A 22,420-nucleotide genomic window follows, 5' to 3' on the forward strand; every position below is an offset into this window, starting at 1 on the left:
CGTAGTGACTACTTTACTCCTAGTCCATAGTCACATTTCCTCCATACTTGTGGGACATTCCATCCTTCGGGCTGGGACTGGAGCACCTTTGTAAAAAGCATCAACATTTTCTTATTTTTGTCCTTCTTTTATTCTTATGTGTGGTACCGCACGTGGCCGTAACACCGCCCTCCTGAGCTTTGCCCTGTGCATCACCATTCAGTCCTTTTCTATCGCCAGGTCTGAGACCACTTAAGCAATAATAGAGGATACTTCTTAGAGGGGACGTCAGACGGGCGTCTGGAGGAAAGGGGACTATGGACTAGGAGTAAGGTAGTCACTACGGTACCTTTGTTATACTCCTATATCCCATCCCCTTTTCTCCATACTTGTGGGAGATTCCCAAGCATGCACCACAGTTTATTCAGGTGGATGGAAAACACCTTACTGGAATAAGTTCTTAAGAACAGCCTGGCCAAATTGGTCATCAGCCCTGGAGCTCAGGTGCCAGCAGTAATGCTTACAAAAAGCTGATGGGGAAGCCCACGTAGCCGCCTTGGAGATGGTTTCCCAAGGGCATACTTTTGGAAGGCAAAAGCAGCCACTTTGACCCGTACAAGATGAGCATGGATACCTTTCGGAGGTTGAAGACCCTGAATTCTATAGGCTTCAGAAATACATGAGGCAATCCATAGGGACATAGTTGCTTTGGAAGCCAATTTCCCTTTCGGATCCCTGAATGTGACAAAGAGTTGCGAGGAGCACCTGAGTTCACTCGTTCTATCGAGGTAAAATTTCAGGGCTCGTCTGACATGCAGATTGTGTAAGACTCTCTCGCCATCCAATGCCAGGTTAGGAAAAAAGACAGGTAAGGAGATTGATGGGTTCAAATGAAAATCGGTAACCACCTTAGGCAGGAAGGAAGGATGAGTGCAAAGCACAACCTTATCCTTATGAAACGTGAGGAACGGATGCTCCACGGAAAGAGCTTGAAGCTCACTTACTCGCCTCGCCGATGTTACCGCAATCACTTTCCAAGAAAGGAATTTCAGATAGCTAGTGGCCATGGGTTCAAATGGCTTATGGCATAACGCGGTGAGGAGCACATTCAAATCCCATTTGGGATGAGGGGTGCGCACCGGCGGGAAGGGATCAAGAAGACCCGCAAAATATCTTTTGATGACCCGATTAGTCAGTGAAAAAGAACAGCTGTCCGTGGACAGGTAGGCCGCAATGGCAGAAAAATAAGTTGTGAAGGTTGCTGGTCAAAGACCACCATTGTAGGTCTGCCGTCATGTAGGATGGACTGGGATTATCTTGGAATCTGAGTCTGAAGAGCCAGCTGAGTACGCCTCATCTTCAGACGTGCAAGAGGTAGAGCTAGCATGCAAGATGCCATTAGACCCAGAGGTCTTTGGAACCACCAAGCCGCTATGTGCAAAGACTGGAGGAAGAGCTGACATGTGGACGATAGCTCTGCAATCCTGTCCGCCATTAGGAACATCCTGGTACTGACTGTATTCCAACAGAAACCCAGGAAAATCAGGTCTTGAGCGACCGTCAGTGACAATTTCTGACAATTCACAGGTAGCCCAAGATGGAACAGGAGACTGAAGATTGGTCAAGGACTTTACAGGAGCCAATCGTCCAAATATGGATATGCATGAACCCCCTGCAGTCTGAGGAAATCTGCGATGACCGACATCATCTTCGTAAAGACACGCAGAGCTGAGCTGAGACCAAAAGGGAGCACATGGAACTGGAAGTGTTCCTCTCGCAGGGAGAACCGCAGGTATTTCCGATGCAGTCTCCATTTCAGAATGTGCATGTATGCGTCCTGAAGGTCCACTACGCTGAGCTAGTCGTCCTTCCGAAGAGAGGACTTTATCTGGCAAGGCGAGATCATCTTGAATTTCTCTTGGGGAAGAGAAAGGTTGGCCTCTGGGTACTGTCCTTAGTCTTTGTGAGTTCCTCATCCGTGGAGGAATGTAATAACTCCTTGTCCTGCACTTCCTTTGAAAACTTTGTTGCATGGAGCCACGCTTGGCAGGAGATGGAGCCACGCTTGGCAGGAGATGTTGACCTGACCATAACGCCTTGAGCTGAGGTATCCACGTGGTGCGCCGCAGATTCCAGTAAATCCTGTGCCAGCACCTTGGCGTCCGACAAGCCGGCTTTGAAGTTGTCTAGCCTATCCGCAGGAATACATTCTTGGAAATCGGCTACCTCCTTCTATAGCCTAAGTTTGGCTGCTGCCAGGATGAGCTCGGTGTTAGCTTGACGAAGTTGGAGCGCCAAATTGGAAAAGACTTTCTTGCCAATGGCGTCCAGAAGTGTATCCTACTTGGAGAGGATTTGGGCTGCTGCAGTGGAGGATGCAGATTTCGGACGATGGGAGCAGACAAGCCAACAAGGCTATAACTTCTGAGGCATGAAGCTTGTATCGAGCGTCAATTCTGTTGTTGAGATGGAGCCCAGTATGGGGTTTTTCCCAGACTTTAAGGGCCTCAGCCAAGACTTCCTTCTGGGGGAAAAGGCTGGTGCGCTCCTTTGTTTATAGAGTAATGGCTCCAGAAAGCACCCCCTCCTGTGGAGCGGGGGCCCTGGGTACATGAATATCAAGCAAGTTCATCATATCCAGCACCCAGTCATGGAATGCTCTGATTGAGCGGGGCTGTTCATCGCTGTTCTGGCCCGCCTGGTGCTCATCCAGTGAAGCAGGAAAAGAAGACTGATCCACTGCACGTGGTGCCTCAGGTGTTAAAGTGTTGTCTACCAGCACACCGAATGCTTTTTCTATTGGGTACAGCAAAGGCAGAGGAGGAAGCGTTGGAGGAGGTCGGACAGGTAGAGGTGGAGGAAGTGGCACCACTGGGACCTGCGTAGGGTCAGCCGGGCGGAAGGCGGTACAGGCGGAGAAGGGTACAACTCCCTAAAAAGGACCTTAAAGTATGCCCTCATGGGATCAGAGTGCATGAGTGTTCAAATGTTAGTTTTGGGGTTGGATAAATCACTAAGTAGGACAAACATAGTATAAGTCTATGGGAGAGAAACATCCACCGGTCCCCCTGTGCCAAGCTTAAGTTCCCATCTGACTTTTCTGGAACACAGCACCTACATCATAAGATTCTAATCAGCCAACACTCCATACTCAACGTTCCAGGCTCAGACACACACACAAGGAAATAACCAGAATAGGTAAAACCCAACACATCTCCCACCTTACATAACAATACAAAAACAGGAAGAGACAGAAGGAACAGTTGCTACTCAACAATTTATAGACCACAGACAACTAACCATTTAAATACCCATTCAGCAAACCACTCCAAGCAATAAGCTATTCCCCTCCAAAACCTTAGTGTAGCTACCAAATAGCCCATTCCAGAACAATCACCCGTACCATAACAGGCCTTATTACGGAACTCGCTCAAGGGAACCAGCCCACAATCCAGCGCACAACCATTACCAACTCAACATCACCCCTATAACCATACTTCATCATACACCAGCAACTAGTTGTGCAAAACACAAAGAAAAACAGTGTCCTAACCCCACTGACCGCCTAAAGCAACAATTCCAAATCCACTGTATGGAACCAACCACTAGTCGGAACCCACGAATGCACGACAATTGGCACCAGACATGAGCCACAATGTGCTCCATATACAAGCACCAACACTGAGCAACCAATGCTCACAATTGAGCAACCCATGCTCAAACTACCTTGCCCACAAGGCAGCCAACCTCGCACCACCATTGGCACCATACCTGAGCAACTATTTGCTCCAGCTAGTGGCACCAACACTGAGCACCCGATGCTCACAATTGAATAACCACCAGCTCACAACTGAGCACCCACATCACAACTGAGCAACCACATGGTCACCACTGGGCAACCAAATGCTCACAACTGGACAACCACATGCTCACAATTGAGCAACCACATGCTCAGAACTCACCTACATCATCACATACTAACAACTTACATCCTCACGCACACGCATTCCCCACCCACACCAAATGGACGAATTTAGCAATATAACATGGTAAAGAGAATTTGCAGTACATCACACAAGAGTCCCAAAATGTTATGCTTGCAGAGTCCATGTTGGAATGTACCTGTGGAAAAATTGTTAAAGGGATGGTCTAGTAAACATTTTTATTTAAAAAATAGATAGGCCATATAAAAAAAAAATACTGGCATCCTCCGTTTTAAAACTTCCTATGTAAAATTTTGAGCTATTCAAGCTCAAAATTCGAAAAAGCAAGCACAGGGGCGCAGCCATTTTGTGAAATGGAGGCCCTCCTGTGCTGGCTTTTGCTTTTGCGGCACTAATGAAGGAAAAGCCAGCCAGCTGTAGTAAACAAAGGCTACCGCTGGGTGTCTTTCCCTTCATTAGTGCCGGGACTCGGAGGACGCGGACCGGAGACCAGAGCAGGAAAGCTGCAGCTGAATCTTGGTAAGTGCTATTTATTTTTTTTTACAAAAAATAAGCACTAGCTGCGTTTTTTTTTCTACGTTTTCCGGGCTGGAGGAGCCCGGAAAACTTAGGAATAAAACCGCAGCTTTAAAAACGTTGTATTTATGTTTGCGGTCGCTTTTGAAGCGACCGCAAACATTAATACAACGTTATTGTGTTGGAAAACGCTGCGGTTTTTCTTTCCAAGTTTCTCAGGCTCCTCCGGAGGAGCCTGAGAAACTTGGAAAGAAAAACCGCAGCGTTTTCCAACACAACCGCGTGTGTTTATGCCTGCTGTGGCTATCACTTTGGGTCTCCGGTGCTCCGCAGCACCGGAGACCCAAAGTGAAAGCCACAGCAGGCAGAAACACACGCGGTTATGTTTACATGCCGCGTAGTGTTTCTACCTGCAGCTGATTTCCCATGTGGTAGCAGTCTGTACCACACAGATTCACTTGGTAGCTGTGGCTGAGCAGTCAGACTTCCCTCAAGAAGAGTTAGGCAGTATACAGAGTATTCACAATAGGTCAAAAGAACACAGTAGAACAAGCAAACACTGACCAGAGCTTGGTGTAAAAGAGATATACTTATTTATTTAAAACCACATCTAATAAAACACACAGGCACTAATTTTAAGCAGTTCAAAAACACGGTCACTAAAAGATATACACTCCCTTAAAAGAATATTAGACAAGTCTTAAGTAAAGCCCCACTTATTTTCAGACAGCGGTGAGCTCTTAACGCAGATGGCACTCTAATAATTTGTTTTAAAAGGGAGAGAAAAGCAGAGTATAAATTGAAACAGATCCCAACACTTTCCCAAGAACAGCAAGAGAGGAAGGTAGAGTCAAACCGTGAAGTTAGAGTTCACAAGGCCGGATCCACTTTAAGAGGATCAGAACGAAATGTGTCCAAGGTCACACGGTTGAAAAGTGCACAAAAGGTTCAGAAAGAGTTGGACCAAAAGAAAGGGACCAGTTAGATGGTCAAGGCGGCCAGCCTAGTCCAGAAGGTTAAGGGATTATTATTACCTTGTAGCAATCTTTAGAAAGGGAGGCCTGGCGGACACGGTACCTTAAAGTGGTGAGAATGCTCCAGCGGGGGCAGTTGTTCCTGGCAGCGGATGCAAGTCAGTGCTTCGTCCGGGGGAAGAGAGGATCTCGTCGGGGAGGTAGACAGGAGTCTGTTGCACTGCCAGGGAAGAAACCAGCCGCGGAGTTCTCAGTTAAAAGGAGCGGTCCTTTTGTTCGCGGTCCAGTGGTCAGTGGCTAGCCGGTTGCCGGGGTGTTTGGCATGGGCAATTCGACCACAAGACGTCCTGGGATGCGAGAAAAAGAAGGTAAACTGGTTGTGGCCACCAGTCAGGGAAAGAAGACTCTCCAGCAGGGAGATCTTCTCTGTCATCGGGAAGTGGTGAGTCGGTTCCGCAGGTCTCCACCAGTGGTGCCGTCGTAGCAGGTCGGCTCAGCTTCTCCCTCGTCGGATTCTCAGATCCCGTTGCGACTTGTGAAGTTCCAGTCCCCAAAGCCCTGCTTTTATGCAGCACACCCCCATTCACTCAGCCTAGCTTTCAATCAAACATGCTAAGTGATGAACTGGCCAGCTCACCACTTGAGCCAATCACACAAGAGTGTGACTTGAGTTACCAAGGTAACTCAGTCCAGGGTGCCTAAACCCCCCAAAACCCCCAGTGGTACCCAGACAGAGTGGCACGACTTTTGGAGGCTTCTGTGGAGAAGCCCGCCAAAAGTGGAACAAAGGGCTCGACTTGGGTTGGAGTCACAGAAGAGAACACAAACGCCATTTTAGAATCGAGTCCTTGCAAAAAAGACCAACCGGCGAATTAATATTAAATAAATAAACTGGCGGAATGTTCGAGGCTATGAGAATTAAATAATTAAAGTTGGTAGCCTCGAACAATGGGAAAATCCCATAGGGATATATTCGCGGTCGAAAATAAAAAGTAGTATCCATTGCCACCAGCCAAAACTCGATCAGGGGGGACGGAGACGTGCCCCCTCGACTAACAGACCCCGGGGAATCGAATTGCCCCAACCAGTACGTCCACAATATGATGGTTTGTACTGGTTTCTGTTCATAATTTGGGACTAGTAAAGCCAATGGTGACTTTACATGCACTGGGAGACAGTAGTCAGTCCCAGCGCATGGGGTCTATGGTGGGGTGTCACTATGACACCCCTGTGTCACTTCATGGAGGGTGCTGTGTAACACACATAGTAAAAACACATGAGACCCTATGGAGTAAAGGACCCCATAGCCCATAAAACAAATTAGCAGTCAAAGGAACACCATAAATCATGTCCAAGAGTGGGAGAAAAGAGTCTCACTCTTGGCAGGAGAAAAAAACAAACTCCAGAAATCCAGCAAAGCTGCTGGGGGACTCACTAGGTAAGGAAATTCAGCCTAAACAGAGAATTCTCCCTAACAGGGGCGATGCCTATGCTAATCTGTAGAGCTTGTGTGCAGCTGCCAGAGTTTTGCTTCAGAGGTTTGAGTGTGCGGGGCGCACCATCGGTGATGTTGCCCTGTTATATTTTAAACCCCTCTGCCATTGTGTCTGTCTGATGGTGATTCCACCCTCTCCGGCAGCAATGCGCTGAGTAACTTTTGCTTCCTTGGATCTGGTTTTCCTGCTTGTAGCAAAATGACAGATGGTGCCTTTTACCTGGATGGGGGCTTCCCCAGCCCAGTTCTCCCTGTATTATGCCTATTTAGGTCGCGTTGAGGCCCCTGGCCCCTGCAGATCACATCCGGAGCCCGGCCTGCTGCCGTGCCGCGCATCGTTTCAGTATCGCCAGAGGGAGTGGGGGAGGTATCCTGCCACCCTCAGTCCGCTGGTTTGCTTCTTCAGCCGGGTCAGGGAAGGTGTCAGGGAGATACAGGAGGAGCCTGCTCTGTTCTGGCCAGAGCAGCCGCTTGCAGCGCGCAAAGTAGCAGAGTTCAGGAGCACCCCAGGGGGAGAGGGACAGGGTACACTACTCACCCCCGCAGCCCTCTGACATCAGCAGGGGCCATTGCTCCAAGCTCGATGCAACGTCCGTAGAGGATATTGGCTCTGCTTCTGCCCCCGGACCGGCAGGCATTGACGCTCCGCCCCAGATTAATAAATCTCGGCTGTGGTGTCCGCCATTTTGCCACAAGTCAGCCGTGGCTCTCAGGATACATGAGTTGCGTTTTTGTTAATCTGAGCAGCAGGGAACGGAAAGAGGACACCGGGCTGATCCTCAGTGTGTACGCTAGCCATTTAAAGCAGCGCACCTGCGAACTATAAAAGTGAAACTGGTGAATTTGCCTCTGTTACTCCCGCTTACTGCAGTGCTCTAGCACCTCACCAACACCTAGCTCGGGCTCTCGAACATACAGTATTGTTGAAAACTTTTGCTAAAACTGCCATGATGTGGTGCCTGACAAAATGGTACAATACAAATATTTGTCATCTTACACATGATTTAAAGTAATTATTCAATTTCCATTAATAAAACAACAGAGGAAATATACCTGTATTGTGTGTGAATCACTTGCTTGTCCCAGAATTTCTAGGAGGACGGGGTCAGAAACAAAGAAGAATCTTGGGAATAGTAGTCTTTTCTTTTCCAAATACCTTAAATAAAAAAAAATAGACTGTCTATGCGAATATATTGCAGCATCATGTTTGCCTTACATAACTAACAACATTATAGTCTTCTGCTAAGAATGTTCTTTTTTTATTTGAAATTTTTTTTATTGAGGTTTTGCAAGGAACAACAAACATTTCAACACATGTGCATTTGCTCCCAATATAGAGCTTTGTTAGATGCATTTTCATATGGTCTTTGAGAACGTTGGACGACTGGCATACATTGGGTGCTACCATTACATGGTGAGATACATTTAATGCATGTCTGAACAGGCCACCTGAGCTATATAGTTATAAAAGAAATCAATTTTACATTTTTTCTAAGCAGAGATTTTAGATAACTGATTTTTTTTTTTACTTTCTTTATTGAGTTTCGTTAGTTGAGTACATACAACAATCCCTACAACACTACTACAATAACTTGACCGCCCCTCCCACCCTCCCTTCGGACTCACAGCATTGCATTTTGATATTTACCTATTACATTTAGGAATGAAATTGGCACATAGATGGCACTGTGATGTATTTCCGATTCACCATCTAGTTCTTAAGGCAACATTACAGAGACAATTCTGAGGCCACGGTGTTGTGATTATTTTCGCTCTGGGGTAGTTGCTGGTGTCTGCGAAGCCTGGGCAATGTCAGTCTGGTATTGCCTAAATGGGGCCCAGAAGTCAAATGGGCGGCTTGAGGTGGGGAGTGTGGAGGCGTATATAGTTTATCTCTCTTCCGACAGATTCATAACTTCCAACCAATTCAGTACTATAGGAGGGTTGGAGCGCCCCCATGTTCTGGCCACCAAATATCTTGCCAGTACAGAGGCCATATCCAGGAGTTTCTTTTCTGTGCAAGTTCCCCCTTCAATCAGGGCCAACAGCCAGAGCTTTGGAGAGTATTCCCTAGTATAGCATTTCAGCCATTGCATTTTCTATGTCTGACCAGAATGAACGGATGCCGGGGCAGCCCCAGGCCACATGATAAAAGTCTGCTGGTTCGGTTCTGCACCTCTTACAATTTGGTGACCTTTCGGGGAAGAATCTACTTAGGGTGGCGGGTGAGTAGTAGATCTGATGGAGAAATATGGAGTGGGTTAGCCTGTTTCGGCCGTGTGAGGATATGTAACGGGTTTGCATGCATGTAGTTTTCCATTGATCCACGCTCAGTTGTTCTCCGAGGGCTGTTTCCCTAGTGATTTTATACCTTTGGTTCTGCCCACCCTTCCCGTTACTGACTAGTATGTAAATTGTGGATACCAGTTTCCGGGAGAATAGAGGTTGTGTAATGTAACACTGGGCTGGGTGTGGCGAGGGCGCTCGCCGGAACGCTGGCCACTTATTTTTGAGGTAGAGAGAAAAGCTGGGTTCTAGTTAGTGAACACTCCTGTGCAGAGCTCTGTGAATAGTTCGCTATGAATCTGTTTCTGCAAGGTCACAGGTTGTAAGAGGTAAACCCAATACCTATTGAAAAGGAAGTTTAACAAATGAGGTCAAACTGGATCAGGGCTACACCATCCCCCCGATCAAGAATAAATTGTGACAAATATTCTGTCAATGGCTTCATGGAATACTCGCGGCCAGATGCATCTTACCGATCCAAACAACCAGGTCCTGGGGGTTATGACATTTTATGCCTTCAGGAAACCTGGTTAATAGAAACCTTTGTTAAATCAATTTGCCTCCCTGTTTTCATTATTACCAGGCTTGACCCCTTGGGGCCAGCATGATGTTCTCACTGGTGACTGTCTACCTTGAAAAGCAGAGGTTACAGAATGTCACAACATGTGAGATCCCTCATCAAAGGAGAGGTCAGAAAGATGCTTGTTCTCGGTGTTGTAGAGCCCTCTACAAGTCTATGGTCTAGTCCAGTTGTTCTAGTACCAAAGGCAGGATCCAAGGAGTTGAGATTCCGTGTGGATTATAGAGCTTTAAATGCAGTCACTAAGACTGATGCCCATCCTTTGCCAAGGAGAGATGAGCTGGTGGATAGACTTGGTTTAGCCAAGTACCTCAGTACATTTGATCTAACCTCAGGCTATTGGCAAATAGCCCTGACAGACCAGGCCAAGGAGAAAACTGCATTCTCAACCCCAGCAGGCCTCTACCAGTTTAAGGTTATGCCTTTTGGACTAATGAATGCACCTGCTACATTCCAAAGGATGGTCAATCAAGTTCTGAATGGGATGGAGGACTTCTGCATGGCATACTTGGGTGACATTGCAGTGTTCAGCCCTACATGGAAAGACCATATTGATCACTTAGGATATGTTTTGCAGGCTCTTGAGCAGGCCCATCTGACCATAAAGGCAAGCAAATGTTAAATTGGTCAGAGCAAAGTGGTTTACCTTGGTCATGAGGTAGGAGGAGGTGAGATAAGGCCATTGCCCAGCAAAGTACAAGCTGTAAAAAACTGGGCTCATCTGGTGACAGTAAGAGCAGATCTACCAAGTTCGGATCCAAACTTAACAGACCTTAAAGAAAACAACTCATTCAATGGAACTATATCCTACCTGGAAGACCTGGATGAATGTGAACCAGACAAACCTAATATGCTGAGAGAACATAATTGGATCGAAACACACACTTACTCAGCAAGAGAACATCAAGGCGAAACATCGCCGCATCAAGATGCAAATTACTTATCCTTCGACCAAAATGATGACGAAAAAGCAGAATCTACAATCAAGTCCAAACAAGAGGAAGTCGTGGGCAAACAAAACACTAAAATTCCAGAACGTAAAGACACTAACCATACTGGCTCATCAACTCCAAACTTCAAACTACCACTTAAGTCCCAACCAAAGAAAACCGGCAAATTGACAGTCCAGACAAATAACCCGATCGGCAGGTTCTTCGAAAAACTAGGGAAAACGCCCATGACGAACCGATTCGAACTCTTCGACACGGAAATTCTGGAAGGGATTCCACCATCCCCGCATAGAAAATCATTCCATCAATCAGTATCAGTAGAAACATCGGAAAGTGGTTGTTTTTCACCTCAAATACGTTGGCACTTTAGCCAAATGAAGACCCCCCAACTTACAACGGAGCAACGAAAACTTGCTAGTGACTGCAGAAATAAGAAGCTAGTACCAGCAGTTAACGACGAGGGAAAAAAGAAAGAAACAAAATCTAATACATTAGAGACGGAAGTGTTATCATCAGAGGGAAAGGGAAAAAAAACAAGAAGTTGTATCTAAGCTTACAACCATCAACGCAAGAAATTCTGAAAAAGAGAAATTACATGAAGTTACTTTAGATCACAAACCAACGACCAAACAAAAAGAGTTGGATGACAAAACAAGAGACCAGGCAGTAGGTAAAGTTATCGTACCTACAGAGGAGATAAGGAGTCAAGAAATCGCACCAAGGCCCCAAACAACTCATCAAAAAAATCAAGAAGAAGCAAAACTGGTAGAGGCTATACTAAATTACAAAAACATGATTAAACACAAAGAGTCGACCATTCAACAAATAAAGGGTGACGCCTTATCAGACACACTGCCTTTACTTCTCTCTACCCCACACAAAATTAAGCGTGAACAGGAAACTCTGAAAACAAAAGAAACTAATTCGCCTGGAAATAAGGCTGATTTACTGCCGGTGATGTCAGCAGTAACCATCGCCTTAGCACCATTTGGCAAGTTATACGAATCCATCAACGATACATTAAAGGACCACACTTCGCTATTAGCATCCTTCACTTTAAAATTGACTCACTTACAAGGTTTTATATTGGCCACAGAAGCTTGGAAGGCAAACACTCCAGATCGAGGCACAATGACGGACACAGCCAATACTCCAACAAACCCTCTAGTACAACAAAAGAACGAGGTATTTCAATTTTTTAAAAAATCAGTGAACATCAGTACCCAAACATACCAAACTGAGAATCAAGGAAAAATGAATGATAAAAATCAAATAGAGATACCGGCGTCTCCTTCCGTGAGTCAGATTTTAGATCGGGACACAAACATTGCCAAGGAATCCTCACGAGAATCGCGCAGATGGAAACAACACAACAGTCCAAAAGAAAACTTACGTGAAACTGAAACGAGAATGAAGGGACAAATTAAAGAGGACCAGCTGAAATTGAAAATAAAAAATTCTGAACGTTATAAGAAGGAGAAGAAACAACAACAATCAAGACAGACAACATCAAATAATCGGCTTATACTGAAAGAAATTCAAGGTCTAAAAATACAACAAATACAGAAGAAATCGGAAAGCGAAACCAAGACAAACGAGCTATTGACAAAATGGATAACGGTTATGGAAAAAAAATCCATATACTCAGAAAATGATTCCCAGCAGACATGCGACAAAAGAGAGCATCAACAAATGACAGAGGAAAGTATGATTGACATATCTAACATCAGTGTCTATTCCATTGAAAATTCTGAGTCAGAAATACCGCAGCCAACAACAAAAAAAGGAAAGGTGTTATTTGTAGAAAATAACTCCCCATCTCGAAACCTAAAAGGGAACCCACAAAAGAAACAAATAACATATCCAAAAATAGAGAGAGTCAAAGTATTAAATCCAAGTGACAAAAGATTCTGGATTACGCCAGAAAGCAAAACGCTATTCCGTTTGGCAAACACAAGGATACACAAAATCGAAAACGGACGAAGAGGTCACGAGGAGAACAGCCAAAAAAGCTCAAAAAATAGTCCAGAGGCCGGAAGATCTGTAGAGCTAAGTCCGAAGAGTGAAAGACAGCACAGAGAAAATCACCTAACCAGTAAAGGAACAAATCGACAAGTGGACAACACTCACGGTCATAAAAGATCAGGCAGACAGACAGAGGGTTACACACAAAGAGAACAACCTCAGGAAAATAGAAACCGACTTAACCGAAGATCCTCTTATTCATCTGGTCAACAATGCCTAACACGAACATCGGCGATTTTTACTCACAAGAGTAAGTCGACACGAACATTGAAATTAGAAAGACGTGGCAGTTCAGGAGAGAAAATTGTGCTGAACAGGAGAGCCACGATGAAACTTCTTGATAACATTTCTAAAGGAGATCAAATTGAAAGTGTGGATATAAACATAGTGGAGTTTGCACATAAGGGACGGACAGATAGTATTTTTTTACACATTACGTCCCAGACAATAAAGAAACTTGTGCTCCTAACAGCAGGCGAACTCTCAAAAAGAGGATACATCCTACGAGAAAGAACATCTGAAGAAAGAGGCAATAAGGGAGAAAATAAAAACAAAATGGAAAAAGATCAGAACCACGAGACCAAAAAAAAAGAAAGAGTGGACATGTCGCACAGAACCCCAAACATAAAAGATCCTATGAGAGAGAAAAGAAAACGGAACCAATCACCAGAGAAAGAAAAACACGAAAAAGAGGAAAGATCTGCAACTCGTAAACGGGAAGGCTCTAACTCGAGGCAGACTCCTAAAGACATCGAAAGAACAAAGCAGAGAGAAAATCCACCTAATAAAGGACAGTGGAAAGAAGAAGACAGGCAGGCAGAAAATACGCCAAGCAGGAAACCAAAGGGTTGGATCCACTTGCAGACCACTGGAGGGAAAGAGAGACGCTCGGTGAGAGACAAATCTCTGACCAAAGATCAAATGGAAACGACCAAAAAAGAATCAAAAAGATGGGCGTGGATCCCCACGGTACTGTCCCGTTACACTAGAACATAGCAATCCATATACTGTGTCGGTGACCTTGAAACTACGGCACAGACCACGGAGCAAATCATTACCATTGGATCATGGAACACTAGAGGGCATACTCACCTCACACAACCAGGGGAAATTAACCTTGGCCGATTCGACCTGTTAAGGCTGCAAGAGACTTGGATATTGAAACCACCGAGCATGGACGGCTTTGAGGTCTTACTATCTCCGGCGGAAAAAGGGGAAAAGGGTCGACCTACATCAGGCCTCATAACAGCCTGATGTACAGTCCGCACAGGAGGAAGTTTGAGAGTAGCCCATAATTTGGTATCATCTTTGGCAATTCAAGCAACATTATTAGACTGGGAGAAAGATGGAAATTCGCAGACGGAAGGAAGAAAAGATCTTATTCTCCTGTTGAATATCTACTGGAATGCGGCTGCAATTAAAACGACTGATTTCCTTAATAATAGAGAAGAAATATTAACTGTAACAACGACAGTTTACAATGTGGACCACATCATGATATGTGGCGATTTGAATGCCACCTGTTTTGCTCCAGAAGAGGAAACAAACACAGTCCGAAATAAAACCAACTGTAGTTCGCAATCAGCAAAAAAAGGTCTTGCATGGTCTGAATTGATGGAATCACATGACTTGTATAACCTCAACTCTTTAGACACAGCGCGACCCAGGATTCCGACATGGGGAAGCAAAGGACATACAAGCACAATCGATCATATCTTCGCCTCCAAGGGTCTATATGTACTAATCAAGAGTTTTGAGGTAGTAAAAACAATCAGGAGTGATCACAACTTACTAACAGCAACATGGCACGCAACTAAAGACCTGCCGGTGAAAATGTCACAAAAAATAGAAATCAATACTCAAGGAAACCGGCTACAGTTAACAACACAAGACCTAATTTCCATCATGGCAACTTACAAAAATGGAAATAGCCTAAACACCACCAATAACATCACAGATAAGGTGGATTATTGGCCACTTCTCATACCGTATTCACATCCACGACAGAAAAGAAGACAGGAAAAAACAAATTTGCATATACACAATGAAGAAGTGAGGCTAAAGAAATCCAACCTCAGAAAAATCATAAGGAGGGCTCAAAAAAATCCAACGCAAGAAAACCTTGACCTAGTAACCCAACAGAAAACAACTACAAGTCATGGATTCAGTCCATACGTTGGAAAGTATATCAAGAAGATGCCGAGACCATGCTGAGAACAGTTTGCAAAAGGAACTCTAAAGATTTCTGGACGATAATAAAGACCAAATCGTCAGTCACAGAAAAGACTATCATCAATAGTGTTTCTGAAGGCAAATGGATGGAGCACTTCACTAATCTATTCAAGGAAACTACACCAAAAACAAACACAATAGACAACGGAGGTACAAGCAAACGGAACGTGTACTCCAATCAGACCATTGTGGAAAAGATAAAAAAGCTAAATAATTCCCAGGCCCCAAGCCCCGATGGAATCTCAAACATCGATCTTAAACAGGAACCAGAAATCTGGGCACCACTAATAACAGAAATGTTTTCAAGATGCAGGGCCACGAGATCTGTTCCTGCAACCTGGAAAACAGCAAATGTGGTCTCGATTTACAAGAAGGGCCTGAGAGGCGACCGAAAAAATTACAGGCCGATAGCACTATTGGATGTGCTGGGAAAACTTTTTGGCTCTTTGGTATTGGAGGAATTTCGAGACTGGCAGAAAGAGGCTAAGACAGCCGACCCACTACAATCGGGTTTTGAAAAGGGCTTTGGCACTGCGGTTAACATCATGATGCTCAGTATCCTAAAGTCTAAAGTTTCCGAGGGTCATCCGACAATTTATATAGCAACAATCGATTTGGTCCAAGCATTTGACTGTGTAAACAGGGAAAAACTATGGAGAAAACTAGAGAAACAGATATGTCCATCATCAATTCTAGACCCAATCATAGCCTTGTACAGTAAGAGCTCAATCAGAGTACGCCTCAATGATGCCGGCCTCCTGTCAAAAACAATAAAAACAGCCAGAGGGGTTAAGCAGTGCTGCCCCCTGGCACCAGCACTGTACAAGGCATATATGGCTGACATAGTGGAAGAAGAAAACGACACCCGATCATTTCCACCTAAAATTGGCGAGTCGAAAGTAACACGACTGCTTTACGCGGATGACATCTTATTACTGGACCAAACAGCTATCGGTCTTCAGCTGCAAATAGACAGTCTTTCAATATATCTAAAGAAAAATGATTTGGAATTGAATACAACAAAAACCAAAATCTTGATTCTGGAAAAATCGTCAAAACCAACTAAAAGATTTCAATGGTTTGGAAATTCAGAGAAACTGGACATAGTAAAAAGTTTTACCTACCTGGGAGTAAAAATCTGTCGAAGTCCAATAGAAATAACGATGCAAGAACACCTACTCATCAAGACTAAGACATTGGCAGCACAGGCCTTCACCCTGGAAAGAAAATATGGTAAATTCACAATCCTTCCACTAATCAACTTTTTCAAAGCAAAAGCAGTACCGGCTATAACTTATGGGGCGGAGGCAATGACACTTCTTCCATCAACATGTTGGCCTAAACTGGAAGGGATCTTTTGGCGTAAAGTACTACGACTTCCAAACTCTCCTCCCATAGCAGTCATCCAACGAGAACTGAGCCTCCAATCAGTAAAATCTGTAGTTGAGAGAAACAGTATTTTACTCTTGGGAAAAATTCTAAGAAGTCCCCGGCCGAAAGTCTTGTATATCATCCACGATGAAATGAAGAGCAAAACAAACCCAATGATGACGACCTGGTATAATAAACTACTGTAATAACAGAAAAAAATCAGATGTTCTGAATGGGACATAGAACGTATTCCCGGAAAAATCAAGGAAAAACTAAAAATTCAAGATTGGATTGACACATTGGAAAAAGCTGAAGAGTACACACCTCAGACTCATCATACAACCAACACACAGAGGATAGATGAGGTACGAAACTACCTAAAAATGTTTCCAGACAAATGGTTACGTGCAACTTTTTTAAGAGCACGCCTGAAAGTCTTAAAGACGAAAGAAGTTCTATTCCAGAGAAAACAATCCGAAGACCCCAACTGTCGGTATTGCAACTGTTTGGAGCACAAAACAGTACAACACCTACTTCTTTACTGCCCGCTGTGGACAAATGAAGAACAATCTACCTGCGCCCACACAGACTCTCACATTTGACAACAAGTGAAGACGACTGGTGGAATAAGTTAATGGGTGGAGACTCAACGATATTAACCGTGGCAACAGCCAAGTTCCTTCAAAGCTTGGATTTGGAAGGAAATTCCTCATGGAACGACTAAAACCTGAGCATTTTAAAGAAAGAAAGGAAAAAGAAATGGAGGAAGCTTCACTTTTTCTAAACTCACAATCAAGGGAATGTCCTTTTGTAAAAATTGTAACACAATAAAACACAAAAAAAATAAATTGGGCCACCCCTACAACTCAAACCCAAGTGAGAGCTTTTCTAGGTCTCACTGGGTACTTCAGAAATTTCATAGAGAACTATGGGACCATAGCTTCTCCCTTGAATGTGATCTCCTCTCCAAAATTCCCAAAAAAGGTTAGATGGAATGAGGAGTGCACTCAAGCCTTTGAAAACCTCAAGAAAGCCCTTTATCAAGCTCCAGTCCTACGAGCTCCTGATTATCACCAACCCTTCATTGTGCAGACAGATGCCTCCAATACAGGTATAGGTGCAGTCCTTAGTGAACTGGATGAGAAAGGTAGGGAGCACCCCATTTGCTTCTTCAGTAGGAAATTGAAGGAACCAGAAACAAGGTGGGCAACCATGGAGCGTGAATGTTTTGCCATTGTGTGGATCTACTTTTGTGATTCAGACAGACCACCAACCCTTGAGATGGTTAATGCAAATGAAAGGGGAAGACCCAACACTTCTGAGATGGTCAATCTGCCTGCAAGGGTATGATTTCACCATTGAGCACAGAGCAGAGTGTCACCACCAAAATGCTGATGATCTCTCTAGGATGTTTTTAACCGACTAGAGGTTGAGATTCATCCAGGAGTGGATTAAATCCTCCTGTCCCTTAGCCTAGGGGTATGGGGGGGCGAGTGTTAGGGAGAATTCTCCAGAATGGCTAATTTCCCTTACCTAATGAGTCCCTCATCAGCTTTGCTGGATTTCTAGGATTTATTTTTCTCACCTGGAAAGAGTGTGAGCCTTTTTTCCTACTCTTACATTTTTTTTGCTGTGCGTGTTTAACATTTTCTTGTGTTCATAGACTGTGGAGCCTCACCTACTCCACAGGCATCATCTTTTTACTGTGTGTTACACAGCACCTTCAGTGCAGTGACACAGGATTGTCTTTTAGACTTCCCTACTCAGACTCCATTTTCTGGGACTGACTACTGTCTCCCAGGACATGTAAAGTTGCCATTGACTTTATTAGGCTCTTTCAAATCCACATACCCAGTACAAACTATCTTACATAGAGTACTGGAAAGGGTTAATACTTATCACTTTTGTCTGTTTCTCTTGGAGCATTGTTTTGCTCCCTTTTCATTAAGACTTGGCTGGTGGCAGTGGTAACTACCCTATCTTTCCTACCGCGATTATCTTAAATAACCTTGGTATTGTTTTAGGCTATCTTGGTAGCCTCGAACTTAAACCTGCTAGACCATATACGTTTTCATACGGTTCCGGCTGAGTTTATTCGCCATTTCTTTTTGAAAATGTCTTTCTCGTGCTTTTCTCTGCGTGCCAAACCAGGTTTGGCTCCTTTGTTCACCTCCTTTCGCAGGCTTCTACACAGAAGCCCTCCTTAGGAACGTGTATGTCTGGGGGGGACAGGATGTGAGGTAGGGTTTTAGGACTCCCTGCACAGGGTCTCCTTGGAGACCCATGTCACACTGATCTGATTGGTTGTGGTGACTGTCCCAGCGGGACAGCCACCCTGCTGTGTGATTGACAGCCAGGCTGTGTGAATGGGGGAAAACTGCATAAAAAGCAGGTCTCTGGGGCTGGAAAGGCAGAGTCGCCACTGGAACAAAAGAACCGAAGAGGAGCTGACAGAAGAGGAGCCCTACAATGACTGAACCGCCCGGTGAAGCACTGTTGAAGGTCTGAATCTTCATACTCAACGACAGGGAAGATCGTCTAGGAATCTTCTCCTCTTAAGCTGGTGGGACCAACCAGTTCACCCAAACTCCAAGCCAGGCCTCCCTCCTCTGGTCGAATTGGCTGTACAGAGCTATAGTGAACCGGATAGCCAGGAAGGTCGGACCCTGCTTGGGGTTTACAGAGCGCACCTTTTTCTTTGTTGCTTTGCTCTGCTGCTGGTTTCTTCCCTGGGCAGTGCAGGACCCTCCAGTCTTCCTACTTCCTGTCAGTCTGACAGTCACTTCAGGAACCGTGAGCCTGCAGGACCTGCCAGGAGCGTCGCCTCAGCTACAGCTGCTTCTACTTTTTAAGGTACTGTTCGAATCCGGTTGTTCGTTTCGTCCAGCTGCGGTGAAGCTGTATGAAACCTTTCGCCAATCCGAGGGCTTGTCCTTCTCTACCCTTTAAACTAACTTTTCTGCCGACCAACCTCGTCCGGAACTCTTGGCAAAGACTTAACAGCGCACTACCCTGAACTTTGTGATCTTGAGCAAAAGACTTTTGTCCTGTTGACTTTGGGCTTAAGCCTTTTTGATTAGATTCCATCACTGTAGTTCCTCCTTCTAGATTGCCCTGCTTACTTGCCTGTTGGTGCTGCTCAATCTTTGTCTAACTTTGTATTTCCCTCCTTTTTAAATTACTGGAGTGCCATTTTGCTCACACTTCGTTTTTGAGCTTAACTTGTCCAGAATCTATTGGGAGTGGTGTGGTGTATTACGAGTGTGATTTCTAAATTGCTTTTCTTTAGTGACATTTTTTACAACTGATGTGTAAATAAATGTATATTCTTTTACTCAGAAACCTTGAGTCAGTGTTGGTTTGAAGCATAGTAATTGCTGTCCTTTGTGTAACTATTGATACTGCTCACTTACTCTTGAGATAAGTCTGGCTGCTCAGCCATCGCTACCACTTTACTGTGTAGTACAGGCTTGTACCAAAGGTGAAATTGTACTATCACTTGTAGTCTTAATTGTGTGTGGTGTTCCCAAAGGGTACTGCATATAGTTCTGACTAAGACATACACTACGCGTATTGTCAAAGGTCTGCCTCTGCCAGATAAGCGCCCACTGATCCGGACCAATCAGCCCACGGATCAACTTGTCCAGACGGGATGCCAAAATCTTGGTATAAATCTTTGAGTCTATGTTAATTAGGGCAATGGGCCGATAAAACCCCACAACGTGATCTCGTTGTGGGGTTTTGGGAGCAGCACCACATTAGCTTCCTTCATAGAAGGGGCTATGCGGCCGGTCCTCCCAAAGGAATTGAAAAGCAGTAGTAACACCAGGATCAGTACCTCCCTGAACACCTTGGAAAACCTCCAGACAGAACCATCTGGCCCTGGGGCCTTACTACTCATCAGCACCCTAATCATAGACCTCACCTCCTCAAGTGTGTTATCCCCCTTTAGCTCCTCCCTTTGCCCCCCCACCACCCAGTAATCTGCGGCAGGGGGCCCTTGACCAAATATTCCCCCTGGGCCGTCTCCCCGGGCGAGTCTGATAAGTATAACTCAGAGCAGAGCTCAATGATTTCCTCATCTGAGGAGCACTCCCATTTCCTCTTTGTGCCAGGTCCTGATACAATTTTATTTCTGCTCTGTTTATTATATGATATGATATGATAAGTCGTTTATAACGCGCCTGTACACAAGTGGTTCTAGGCGCGACAAGACAAGGAAGGGGATAACAAGAGGAAAACAACGATCTTACTTGGCTGTGTGTCATTCAGATTGTGCAAGTGCAGGTGTAAAGGGAGAGGGGAAGTGCGAGGAGAGGGAAAGGGAGAGTGCAATAAGCAAAGCTCAAGTAAGTGCAGCCGGGGTGGCGGGTTCTAAGTAAGTGCTAGGAGGCAGGGGACTGTAGGGTTGCAGACACAGTACCTAGTGCGCAGTAGGCCCGGAGGCAGTGCAAGGGGCTACTGGTCATGAAGGAGCCTGGTCCCCATAAGGAGCTAAGGGAGGCCAGGTAACCAGTTAGTGCAGCAGACAAGAACATCAGAATGGGAGAGAGAGAGCAAAAGCAGAAGCAAAAAGGAAGGTCTAGAGTTGTCCTGAGGTGGTTCTGCTCAAGTTTGAGAGAGGCAGGGAGGCTGTTGCAGAGGGAGGCTCCAGCCAAGGAGTGAGATCGCACCCCACTCTCAGCCTGGAAAAGGGTCTAACCCGCAGAGAGTTGGAGTTGGATGAGCAGAGGGCTCGGGAAGGAATGTGTTTAGGAAGAGAGAGTTGGATGTACTTTAGTCCCCAGCCGCAGAAAGCCTTGTGGACAATGCAGAAGGTCTTGAACTTGATCCTTGCAGTCACCAGGAGCCAGTGGAGAGATTTCAGGGCTGGAACCAAAAGATCCCTGGGCTTGAGGCCAAGGACAAGTCTTGCAGGTCTGTTCCGGATTAATTGCAGAGGGGGGAGAGTAGTGGCAGGCAGATTTAGAAAGATGCTGTTGCAGTAGTCCAGCCTAGAGAGAACCAGGGCTCTGGAGACACTGAGCTTCTGAGGGAAAGTGAGAAAAGGAACAATGCCTATGAGGAGGTGCAGCTGGGAGTCAGATCTCTTAATGAAATCCGTGATGTGAGGAGAGAAGGAGAGGGTGGATTCAAAGATGACACCAAGGTTTTTTGGCTCACCGGGCCCAAGGAGGGCGGCCAGAGTGAAAGAGGGAAAGCAGGAGTAGGGGTCCCAATGAGGAGGAGCTCAGTGTTACTGGCATTCAGGGAGAGAACGTTAGAGGCACATCATTCCAGAATCGCGGATAGACAATCAGTAATGAGCGAGAGAGGAGAGGAGGCTGCGGGGAGCCTAGAGCAGGGCTGAATGTCATCCACATAACACTGAAAGTTAGGAAAGAAGGAAGAGGTAAGATGGGCCAGAGGTGCCAAGTAAAGGTTGAAGAGCTAGGTTGAGAGGTTAGGGCCCTGGGGAACACACCACATGTAGAGAGAGAGGTGGTGGAGAGAAAGGGCCCCAGTTGGACCTGGCAGGGTCGATTGGAGAGGAAGGAGGTCAACCAGGCTAGAGCCTGATCCATGATGCCCAGGTTGTCACAGAGACGATTGATCAGGATGGCGTGGTTGACCATGTCAAAAGCAGAGGAAAGTTTAAGGAGGATTAGGACAGAAGGACGACTATAGTTGAGATTTGAGAGCAGGTCTTAACGGGTGTTCAGGAGAGCAGTTTCCATGCTTCTGGCTGCTCTAAAGCCAGACTGATGGTCATGGAGACAACAACAGATTGGGTATGGAAAATAAGCTGAGCAACGGGCAGCATTTTCAGGAGTTTGCCCAAGAAAGGAGTGATAGAGATCAGAAGGTCATTTGCTGGAGAGGAAGGATCGGCAGAAGGCTTTTTCAGGAGGGGGTGCACAAGGGAGTGCTTTGGGGGGAGGGAAACGTTCCAGTGGCAAAAGAGTGATTACAGAAATCAGACAAGGATGGAGCGAGGGTGTTGATGTGGTCATTGATGGTTCTGGAGGAGCAGGGGAGCACATGCTTGGACGATACTTTCATAGATCGGACTTGTCTAGAAACATTGT

The 22,420-nt window shown here is 45.4% G+C and overlaps 1 protein-coding gene across 1 annotated transcript in view; it reads right to left on the reverse strand.

Annotated features, from left to right (window-relative positions):
• DNAH8 (dynein axonemal heavy chain 8) overlaps positions 1-22,420 on the reverse strand; it is an 8,835,797-nt gene that overhangs the window by 4,193,986 nt on the left and 4,619,391 nt on the right. The window contains exon 39 of the mRNA XM_069608756.1: positions 7,962-8,064. Within this exon, the coding sequence (XP_069464857.1) occupies positions 7,962-8,064 (103 nt within the window). The remainder of the gene's footprint in view (positions 1-7,961; positions 8,065-22,420) is intronic.

This window comes from Ambystoma mexicanum, chromosome 4q (assembly GCF_040938575.1).
Source record: "Ambystoma mexicanum isolate Mex_15411 chromosome 4q, UKY_AmexF1_1, whole genome shotgun sequence".
NCBI classification, from domain to species: domain Eukaryota; kingdom Metazoa; phylum Chordata; class Amphibia; order Caudata; family Ambystomatidae; genus Ambystoma; species Ambystoma mexicanum.